Raw genomic sequence first — 11,669 nt, forward strand, 5'->3', positions numbered from 1 at the left:
GTGAGAGAAAGCCAAATGCACTGCCAGCAATTTGTAGTAGAATGTAGAGTAGCTGATTTCAGCCTTGGACATTTTACTACTGAAGAAACCCAATGGGTGGGAAGAGTCCTTAACCACTTAATAGAGTACTACACTAACAGAGATTTCACAGGCATCGGTAGAGAGAAGGAGAGGAGCATGAAGCATGTGAAAAGTGAGAGCAGCAACAGTTGATAGGGCATTCTTTGTATTGCAGAACGCTTCCTGAAGGTGAGCCCACTTCAGATCTTTTGGTTCACCCTTGATGGACATGTAGAAAGGGGCAAGAGTGGCTTAGCTGTATGGAAAGCACCGGTGATAATAGTTTATCATGCTCAATAATTCTTGTAGTGCTTTAACAGTCAAGGGCATATTCAAATTCCAAACAGCTTATACCTTCTCAGTAGTGATATGGTGGCCTAGGAATGATACTTCACCGGCGCAATGGTAGTCATATCATACCGGACTACATGGCCCTTCTGTTGTAAGCAGTCAAGAACTATGCATAGGTAATGGAGGTGCTCCGCTTTGGAAGAAAAGAACATAAGCGTGTCATCCACAAAACATACATAAAAGGGGAGGTCCCCTTAGATGCTATCCATGAGCAATTGAATAGTGGTACCAGTATTGCAAAAGACAAAACAGGAGTAATTGAATGTGTATGTGCCAGAGTGGTCATGGTCAGCTGATAATACCCCTTTAGAAGGTTGAGCGTGGAAAACACATTTACTTTGCTCAAGGGCGCAGGGAACCATCCTTCTTCAGTAGGGGTGACGACCATAGGCTTGAGGTCTTTTGGCAAAGTCCCAGTTCTTCCATTTCAGCAAACGTTTGCTTAGCAGCTACCAAATGATCCGGTGCTAGATGCCAGAATATGGAAAACACCAGGGGCCCCTACTTCTTGAATTTTTGATACATACTATGTGTGGCGGTTATTGTGAGTGTTTGGCAAAGTTCTGGTCAGAAGAGTTCCAGGTATGGCGTGAGGAGGTAGGCGTAGGCATCTGCAAGTTCACTGATGTGGAGTGCGAGGTCAGAGGGGGTGGGTTGAATAACTGACTGTTGACGAGTGTAAATCTTCATTGATTAAATATGAATGTGCAACATTAATCAGGAGGTGGAAGTGAGCAACGAAATATACACAGAGTACTGGCAATGTTACATTGACAACAAGAAACTTCCAATGGTATACGGAGCTCCCACAGGATAGTCAGAGTGTGTTATATCCATTGGTGGAGATATCAGATATGTTGTCAGCTACCAGAATGATGTCAGCAAGCTTAGAATTACTAAGTCTTGTCCTGGAGGGTGACATTGGAAGAACAGAATAACATGCACCAGTGTCTACCAAAAACTGCTCATTGGTACCTATTTCATGTACAAAAAAAAAGATAAGTTACAGAGGACAGAAAACGCTATCAGGTTTCTAGCATACAAAGAGCAAACATTGTGCTAGAATTTGAGAACCACGATGTATTGGAATTTTTGAGATACATAGCCCACAATTTAAAATTCTAGTATTTAAATCCCTTTTCAATATTTCTGCAACCCATCTATGTACAAATTTTAGTATATAATGTTATCTTTTTAAAACATGTATTTTTTAAATCAAGTATTTTTTATTAACAATAATAAAATATTAATTTTGATAGTTATTATGTATTTTTATTTTTTACACCATTGTCCAGTGGTTTTACAAGGGCAATTGTCCCTAGGGCAGTTTTCCTACGGGGGCAGTTGTCCTACGGGGGCAGTTGTCCCGGGGGCAGATGACAGGGGGAAGTTGTCCGGGGGGCAGTTGTCTGGGGGGCAGCTGTCCGGGGGGCAGTTGTCCGGGGGGCAGTTGTCCGGGGGGCAGTTGTCCGGGGGGCAGTTGTCCTGATACCCATTGCCACTAGTGATGACTTACTTACAGGTTTTTTGCCCACTGACAGCTGTCCACATTTGGAATGATAGTAGCATAACTGCAATCACTGGGTGTCTGAAAATGACTGTAGATTTCGTTGGATGATGCATGAACAAAGGGTGGTATATGTGAGTGGTAGATGGCATTGTCACCACTCTGGCATGTCAGAGAATGGGCATCTGCATCCTGCCACCTTCAAGTCAGCATCAGTCATTATTATTATTATTATATGCTAAGTCACGACCCTAGTTGGAAAAGAAGGATGCTATAACCCCAGTAAGGAAAGGGAACAAGGAAAAAGGAAATATCTTAAGATCAGTAACAGCATCAAAATTAATATTTCCTATATAAACTATAAAAACATTAACAAAACAAGGGGAAAACGAATAAGATAGAATAGTGTGCCCGAGGTACCTTCAAGCAAGAGAACTTTAACCAAATCAGTGGAAGACCATGGTACAGAGGCTATGGCACTACCCAAGACTAGAGAACAATGGTTTGATTTTGTTTGTGTACTTCTCCTAGAAGAGCTGCTTACCACAGCTAAAGAGTATCTTCTACCCTTACCAAGAGGAAAGTGGCCACTGAACAATTACAGTGCAGTAGTTAATCCCTTAAGCAAAAAAGAATTGTTTGGCAATTTCAGTGTTGTCAGGTGTATGAGAACAGAGAAGAATCTCTAAAGAATACGCCTGACTATTCGGTGCATGTGTTGGCAAAAGGAAAATGAACCATAACCAAGGAGAAGGATCCAATGTCGTACTGTCTGGCCAGTCAAAAAAAAAAAAGCCATGACTCTCTAGCGTTAGTATCTCAATGCGTGGCTGGTGCCCTTGCCAACCTACTACCTACCTAGTTGATGGTGAATGATTGTCCTCTTCGTCAGGAATGGAAGCATTAAGGGTGGTCTTGAAGGTTGTAGAGTGCCTGTTCATAAGTGTGCCGATTTTGATGATCAGGTCCTGAAGGTTTGGGTAGGCATCGTGCCCTAAGGGCATGAAGTAGGTTCAATTCCCAAGGAGAGCCCTCTGCAGCGGGTTGCAGGCAAGTAATGCTGATTATTTCAATGTGGGTGAGGGAAGCCTTATTGTCCCGCAACGGTGCTGGGAGAGCTGAAAAAGCTTGGCTATATAAGATGCGGGCGTTGGTGAGTATTGCTCCAGGATGTATATTTCGAGGGTGTCATACTCCATTAGGGCGTCACCTTGGTCGCAGAGCCAATTACGAATTTCTGGAAATGTAACCTTGTGGACAGCAGCGAGTAAGTAATCTGCTTGGCTGCCCAAGCAAGTTACGCCCTTGATGCAAAACTGAATTTCGGCACGGTGAAAGCAGCAAAAGCTTCTTGTCTGGCGAAGGGGGGCAGCTTCATTGATGCTTCATGGATAAAATAGTTATGTTCATTGGGTAGCGTGATCAATGAGTAGGGTGCAGCAGTGAGCAAGATGATGGAGGGCGGCTGGTTGCTCTGTAGTCACCAATGAGGCAGGCTGCTAGGGGTCTCAACAGAAAGACGGGCTATAGATTATTAGTTTATTCAAGCAACATAAATAGCTCCTACACAAACGATTGACAATAACAATGACATAGAAAAATTAACAATATCTAACCTCCAATGGCAGTTTGAACTGTTTTTTTTTCTATTATTAGTGCAGGAAAGAGAGAGAGAGAGAGAGAGAGAGAGAGAGAGAGAGAGAGAGAGAGAGAGAGAGAGAGAGAGAGAGAGAGAGAGAGGGGGGGGGGGGGGCGGCATTACAGTGTATGGTTGTGTATGAAGTACACGTGCGTTTCTCGTACAGTACACTCAAGTAAGTTTACTCTAACCAAGACAATGGAAGAACATGGTACAAACGCTAAGGAAATACCCAAGACAGAAAAAAATTACTTGATTTTCAAGTGTCCTCCCAGAAGAGCTGCCTACCATAGGTAAACAATTTCTTCTACTTTTACCAAGTAGGAAGTAGCCACTAAACAATTACAGTAGTAAACCGCTTGAGTGGAGAAGAATTTGTTTGTTATCCTAGTGTTTCAAACATATGAGTAAATAAGAAAATGTGTAAATAATAAGCCATATATAATTGGTGTATGTGTAGGCAAATGTACCGTAACCAGAGAGAGATCCAATATAGTACTATCTGGCCACTCAGAGGATACAATAACTCTCTATCGGTCATAATAATAATAATAATAATAATAATAATAATAATAATTTTTATGATTTTAACGTATCTTAGGGTATGGCTGGTGCTTGAGCCCAAATTACTAACTATAACTTGACACTAAATGGAAATAAATTTAAGAATCTGATTTAAAGTTGATTATTTCTCTGAAATGACAATGGTTTCTTACTTGTTAGTCGGCATTGTATTGGTTACAGTTACAAAGTTTAGTGGAGGAGAGATTGAAACCAGACGTAAGGAATCATCAATTTCCTTGACAAACTATATAACATCGAAACGCAAAGGTTTAAGCACAGTAATTCTAATTCAACTATGCAAAACCTTTCTTAAAAAATTAATAGAATGCTTCTCTCTGTGCATTTGTTTGTATTTCTCTGACTCTTTCACACACGCATGCTGTGCCCTGTTTTATGTACTACTCTTCGCACTCACTAAAAAAAATCCGTTTATAAAATGGCATCATCAACCTCTTAAAATTCAACGTGTGCTTGTGTTAAAATCCTTTTTGATGAAGAATTATTATAATCATTTTACCGGAAGCATATCATAAATCCAACGGAGAGGATTCTTATAGGAGAGAAAAATGTCAAGATGAGGGTCTGAGTTACAATTAATCTCCATTATTTAGCAATCTGGAAAGAGATGTAGTCAGCAGATATTTCGGGGGACCTTTTTTTTTTCAACCTCATCTAAGTCCTAATATATTATAAATGCTAACTATTGGTAATATTTTTTCTAAGCATCTTTTGTATTTTAGCAGGGCATTTTTTTTTTTTCATGCTCTTAAGAGATCGGTAATAAGGCCAAGGTTTTCAAATCTCAGGAGGCATTGTTTATAGTACTAATTTTGATTAGTAAATGTTGTGTTCTGTAAATAGGGTTATAAATAATCTATTTATCCCATAGGAATTTATAATGGTATATTACTTGGCATATTAACCAATGTTATCTTAAATATTTTTGTTGTTTATATTTAACAGTAAGAGCATTTTAAAGTCTCTAGTCTCTAGAAATGATATAACAATACCTTAAACAAAAACTGATTTGCGATAACAGAAAAACATTATATCTTAGAGAATCCTTCAGGAGATATATTTTACACGAAGTAGTGACTTCAAAACTTTCCTGATTATATTTAAAGTAATTTGATATGAAAATATCTAAAGCCCAGAATGGCAAAAAGAGGCCTTTTTTTCATAGAAGAAATGAAAACAACTTCAATAACTCATCAATATTCAGTAATTAAAGCTATTTATCATACGCCAACATTAAGCTAAAATATATAGCTAATAAGTCTTCTCTATAACAATAAACATAGATATATTTGATCCAAGTATGAGAGTAATCGAGAACTAATAGTTAGAAAATCTATAAAACTAAGAGTATGAAGGTGTCGGACTAAAGAGCAGACCATCTCCATCATTTAAAGCATTATTATTATATATGCATTCTTATATTTATAGTAAAATAAAACTTCAATAGGTCTGAAATAGAAAAATTCTTATTCGATATTGTATTAGTATAATAAGAAATACATAATCTTTTAAATCTGTCTTTATTTTTCTGCTACATAGAACAGTTTTCTTCAATGGAAGTCTCAAAACTCTGTGTAATTTGAAAGTGTACAGACTATCTATCTACAAAGGCACTTCCCCAGGATTGGCATGGGCACATACCCAGATGCCTACCCTGTGGTCCGCCCGGGCCGGGTTTTTTTAATCTAAATACCCGGGCGAATATTTTGAAAATTTTTAACAGTTTTATGTTTAAAAAAATTCAACCATCTTTTTAATTATGGAAGCTATAGCATAATAGAAGATTTCTGATTTAATAAAAGGGCTGGTTTATTAGTTTTTTAGCTGTTTACTGCTATAGTACTGTACCTTTTTATGGTACTATTGTGAATATTTTTATTTTTTCCAATTAGATTATTTTCCTAAACTTCAGTATTTAATGTAGCAGTATGTTGTAATTATGATTATTGGATAATTCAATCTAAGCTCACATATCCTAGAATTTACAAGCTATCAATAATAACAAAGTCGGACCCCCTTATAAGCTTGGTTAGGTAACGTACTCAGGACGAGAATCCGAGAATAGTTGCTGCCCTAGGGCGAGTTAACTCCTAACCACGGTCCAGATATACCAGGTCAGCCAGACAGCGTACCGATTTTAAGCCTCTTCTGCGCACCTACGTCATCTGAAGGGGCTTAGTGTTGGCGAGACCCATTAAGAACGTAGATCTATCACACAGTCAATGTAAATAAAACAACATTATACCTTTGGAAAATATTTTATTAAGTTACAACTTTCATTTTTTTTTTTAGGGCCTCCCTGCATGGTTGTCCTTGAGGTTTTCTATACTATCAAATTATTAAGATATCGCATTCGAAAATATACCAATATCTTACCAAAAAAGCAATAACATCGTCAGGAACTTCAATACCAGACTGTTTTAATTCTAAATAAAGCTTTTTGAAACAATTTTTTTTCCCTCCATGAGAGCGTCCCCGTATACAGCATTGAAAATCTCCCGCATTATTAACAACTGTGAAAAAAACTGACTAGAAGGTGCATATAGTTCAACCGATTAACACATGCTATCCAAGTATCATTCCTTAGCACTTCTTCAGTCTTATTTCCTAACTCAGGATATTTTACACAAAATTTCTTTACAATATATCCACCAATGTATTTAAGAGTTTCTTCCTCAATTACTCCCCCAATATCTTTCTTTATTTCATTATTTTCTCTCAAAAGGTCTTCTTCCTCGTCTAAAGCATCTTTCTCTAAATCAAAATCTAAATTTCTGAATATCTGCGTTGTTAGGCATATTTCTAACGCTAAGTCCCTTTCTTTCGTGATAGATTCATCGTCTTTGGCTGATTCATGAGATTTTTCAACGGTGGTGATATTACACTTTTCACTTAATACTTTAATTTCCTTTCCTAGTAACATTTTTTTTAGCCGAAATTTAAAGTTCACAGCATGAGGATGATCATAGTGCCCATCCATTTGCCTTATACACCCAAAGAATTGTTGAAGGCAATCTTGATTTAGTGTTTGTGTAAGTAGGTAGTCAATTTCTAGGACTTTCAATACCTAGTAACCTAGAATTCATGTCATCTTTGTAATCGCCTGGTTTAAAATGAATCGAGCAAACGGTAGCATCCACAACGTTAATTCTGTCTGCACGGCAACATGCATGTATCTACTGGTCTATGCATGGTTTTTCTTTTGGAAAGCGATGGTATTTTATATTTGAGCTTTTAGTTTTATCATGTCTATTATAACAGCCAAATACTGCACAATAACTTGGCATTATTAGTGACGGAATGAATGAATGAATAAAATGATAATGGACGCAGCATCTCCTATTGTTTACGTTACCTCTATAGGTAGCTAACTAAGGCAACAGTCCTTTGTTTTGTTTACCAACGTGTGTGAGACGGGGAAGCTTGACGTCAGAGTATGGGTGATTCACAGCTTAAGCTGCGTGTTGGCTGACCTGGTATGTATAGACCTTGTTCCTAACCTACCAACTCACTGTTTATGGCATATGACTGGTCGACTAACAAATCAAATACTGCCTAATATTGTTTTTACTTGGTTTCTGTAACAATATAAGCATTAAGTTAACGGATGAACATATTCAGTAGGTGTAGAGTACATGTAAACAGGTATACTTTTTACATAGTAAGACTAAGATACACATAATATGAGTCATTACTGCACTTATACATACATTTGATACATACAGTACCAACAAAACACTGTTATTATCCTTATTATTATTATTATTATTATTATTATTATTATTATTATTATTATTATTATTATTATTATTATTATTATTATTGTTATTATTATTAATATTATTATCATTATTATTATTATTATTATTATTATTATTATAATCAAATGCTAAGCTACAACCCTAGTTGAAAAAGCACGATGCTATAAGCCTAGGGGTTTCAACAAGGAAAATAGCCCAGTGAGGAAAGGAAATAAGGAAAAATAAAATATTTTAAGAATAGTAACAATATTAAAATAAATATTTCCTATTTAAACTAAAAACATCAACAAAACAAGAGGAAGAGAAACTAGATAGAAAAGTGTGCCCGTGTGTCCCCTCAAGTAAGAAAACTCTAACCCAAGGCAGTGTAAGACCATGGTACAGAGGCTAAGGCACTACCCAGGAATAGAGAACAATGGTTTGATTTTGGAGTGTCCTTCTCCTAGAAGAGCTGATTACTATAGCTAAAGAGTTTCTTCTACCCTTACCAAGAGGAAAGTAACCACTGAACAATTACAGTGCAGTGGTTAACCCCTTGGGTGAAGAAGAATTGTTTGGTAGCCACAGTGTTGTCAGATGTATAAGGACAGAGGAGAATCTGTAAAGAATAGGCCAGACTATTCGGTGTCTGTGTAGGCAAAGGGAAAGAACCGTAACCAGAGAGAATGGTCCTATGTAGTACTGTCTGGCCAGTCAAAGGACCCCATAACTCTCTAGCGGTAGTTATTATTATCTAAGTGTAATATATATATATATATATATATATATATATATATATATATATATATATATATATATATATATATATATATATTGTGATGGCTGGCTTTGACCACCACACAAAACACTACACTTTTCAAATAGTATTCACCATCATACAGTACTAAATCCACTGAAGGTGGAATAGTAACCAAAACATCAATACGAGTGCAAAGTCAACTCAAGGGGACAAAGAAAATACCACCAAAATTTCCTTAATTTTAATACATAATAACTAGACAGAAATAACACCTGAACCACAATAATACATTAATAAATGATACACACTCAATCTTAACTCCCTGTAAAAGAAAACAATTATACAATTACGGAAAGGTCATCAACACATGCATGCTAAATGGAGAGAGGGTCCAGAAAGGAGAAGGCCAACGAAAAGTGAGAACAACCTAACAAATACAAACTAAATATCCCTATCTAGTGGACGATGGCTGGTTTGATTGAAAGGCTTTCACAAGCTCCAGTAATGACGTCAGCTGACAGGTCGTGATCGCGATACTTAAATAGGCATAAATATTATTACCTTGGGACAGAGAGGTCCCCTTGGCTTTTACTGAACCAAGGGCAGTGCACAAAATGTTAAGATGATCTGGGTCCTTGCTGCAGAGAAAGGATATCCAAAAAGCTAAATAGCTTCACACTGTAGCTCTGCAATGGCGAGGAGTAAATATAATCCAGTAGCAAATGTCGTGCCCTTCAATGTTGGAGGCTCAGAAACACACTAAGGAACCATCCTCAAACAAAGCCCCTCCAAAACTCCGTTAACGCAGGAGCGCAGCCACGTAATCCACACCACTTGAAAATATAAAACAGCCGTTAGTCCATTATAAACACTAACATAACCACCAGTGAAAAGACAAACTATCAAAAAAAAAAGTAAACAATAAGTCTACAGTATAATAAACCTTATACATCTATAAAAACTTAAATAATTTAGAAAAATTAAAGCAATAATGTTAATATATATATATATATATATATATATATATATATATATATATATATATATATATATATATATATATATATATATATATATATATATATATATGTATTATAGCCACGAAAGGAAAAATAAAAAAGACTTGATTGGAGTTAGTACTTTCATCCACTCAGGACATTATCAAACTCAGCAATAAGAATACATATACAAAGACATCGTATTTATACTGGAGAAGGGGATCCAACAGCTGTCAGTTTCTTAATAATTCCGGAGAAGTCAGATTTTAGATAAAATGATAATACTGGATTAACGGAAAACAGACCTGGGCTTAGATTCAAATTTCTACCTTGAGTACAGGAGATTAAAAATGATTCAACAATATTCCTTTGGAAATAGTCATTTACATGGATTACCTTTTCCGTCTTTGACCAACCAATTCTGTGACTTGACCCTAACCAGTGGGAGGCCAAGGCATTATTAAGAGAACCCCTGGAGACTGCCACCTGATGCTGTTTTAATCTGACTGGTATACTTTTTGATGTTTGGCCAACATAAAATAGGTTACACTCTGAACAAGGAATGCTATATATCACATTATTATCATTTCCAGAACTATTCTTAATTAACATGTTTTTTAATGTATAATTATATTTAAACACTACAGCAATGTCTAGTTTTTTCAAAAGGGGTATAACATCTAAAAAAAAACATGAAATGACAAACAAAGCATATTATTAGTTGTTTCCTTTCTCTCTAATTGGACACTATAAAATGTTTTCTTAGCCTTATTCATACATTTTCCTAAGAAATATTTGGGATAACAAAGATCTGTTGCAATTTTTTCTATTTTAGTGAACTCCTCCTCAATGTAATCTGGGCTACAAATTCTCAATGCCCTAAGGTACATGGAGGAAAAAACTGAATGCTTTATATTTTTGGAGTGACCGGAGTAAAAATGTACATATGAAAAATTATTTGTAGGCTTTCTATATATGGGGAACTTAAATTTATCTGTTTTTCTAACTATTAAAACGTCTAAAAATGGGATACGGTTATTTTCTTCATTTTCTATAGTGAATTTTATTGATGGTACTAATGAATTAATGGTTGAAACAAAACCCTCAAGATTAAAATTTTCTTCTAAAATACCTAGAACATCATCAACATATCGATACCACACAATTTGGGAAGACCATACTGAAGGAATTAATCTAGATTAAAAAAATTCCATATATATGTTGGATAAAAGTGGGGACAAAGGATTACCCATAGCCATACCAAAAACTTGTTCATAGAAATCTCCATTAATACTAAATTTACACTTTTTAATGCACAAACAAATGAGCTCAATAAAAGTATGGGTTGATAAAGGTAAATCATAAGCATCTAAAATACCCGACAGGAAATCCAATAAGTCATCAACCGGCACTTTGGTAAACAATGAAGTTATATCAAAACTTACTAATTTATGTTTAGACGTAAGGTTAACTTTTGGTAATTTTTTGCAAAGATCAACAGAATTTTTTATATGAGAGGTTGAAATAGAAGATCAGGGAAAGTAATTTGACTAAATATTTGGATAATTTTTAGTTAATAGAACCTGTAGCACTGATGATTGGTCCGATTGGATATCCTGTTTTATGGGTTTTAATTAAACCATATAAATAAGGCAAAGACGAACCAGTAGAGATAAAGGCATTAATTAAGGATTTTTCTTGTTTTAAGATAGATTTTAAGTTTTTATTAAAATCTTTAATGGCATCGTCTAAGGGATTAACTCTTAATTTTATGTAAGTGGAAACATCAGATAAAAGTACAAACATCTTTTCTAAATAAGTTGTTTTGTTCATAATAACTAATACATTAGCTTTGTCTGCTTTTGTAATATGTAATTCACAGTCATTTTTCAACGATTTTAAGGCTGTTAAAAACCGTTTAGGGAAATTGCAGGTGTTTGCATATCCCATCACCGAATAAATAAGCCCTTTAGCAATGTCGATGTTACACTGGGGAATTTTCTTAGTTTTTTCCAATTTTACAAAGGCAGAA

The 11,669-nt window shown here is 35.7% G+C and overlaps 1 protein-coding gene across 1 annotated transcript; it reads right to left on the reverse strand.

Moving 5' to 3' along the window:
* Positions 1–978: 978 nt before the first annotated feature.
* Positions 979–2,922, reverse strand: LOC137614859 (uncharacterized). Its single transcript, XM_068344516.1, has 3 exons — positions 2,777–2,922; positions 1,765–1,912; positions 979–1,077 (listed from the first exon to the last, which is right to left on the reverse strand). The coding sequence occupies exons 1-3, from the start codon at positions 2,920–2,922 to the stop codon at positions 979–981; spliced, it is 393 nt and encodes a 130-aa protein (XP_068200617.1).
* Between the last annotated feature and the right edge of the window lie 8,747 nt (positions 2,923–11,669).

This window comes from Palaemon carinicauda, chromosome 21 (genome assembly GCF_036898095.1).
Source record: "Palaemon carinicauda isolate YSFRI2023 chromosome 21, ASM3689809v2, whole genome shotgun sequence".
NCBI classification, from domain to species: domain Eukaryota; kingdom Metazoa; phylum Arthropoda; class Malacostraca; order Decapoda; family Palaemonidae; genus Palaemon; species Palaemon carinicauda.

Excerpts from the sequence above, each read along its gene's own strand:
- LOC137614859 (XM_068344516.1), bottom strand. The coding sequence starts at position 2,922 with ATGCCCTTAGGGCACGATGCCTACCCAAACCTTCAGGACCTGATCATC. Across the intron at positions 1,913-2,776 it reads AATCATTCACCATCAACTAG|TGGCAATGGGTATCAGGACA; the intron begins GTAGGTAGTAGG and ends AGTCATCACTAG. Across the intron at positions 1,078-1,764 it reads CCCCCGGGACAACTGCCCCC|TCAGTTATTCAACCCACCCC; the intron begins GTAGGACAACTG and ends ACTCGTCAACAG.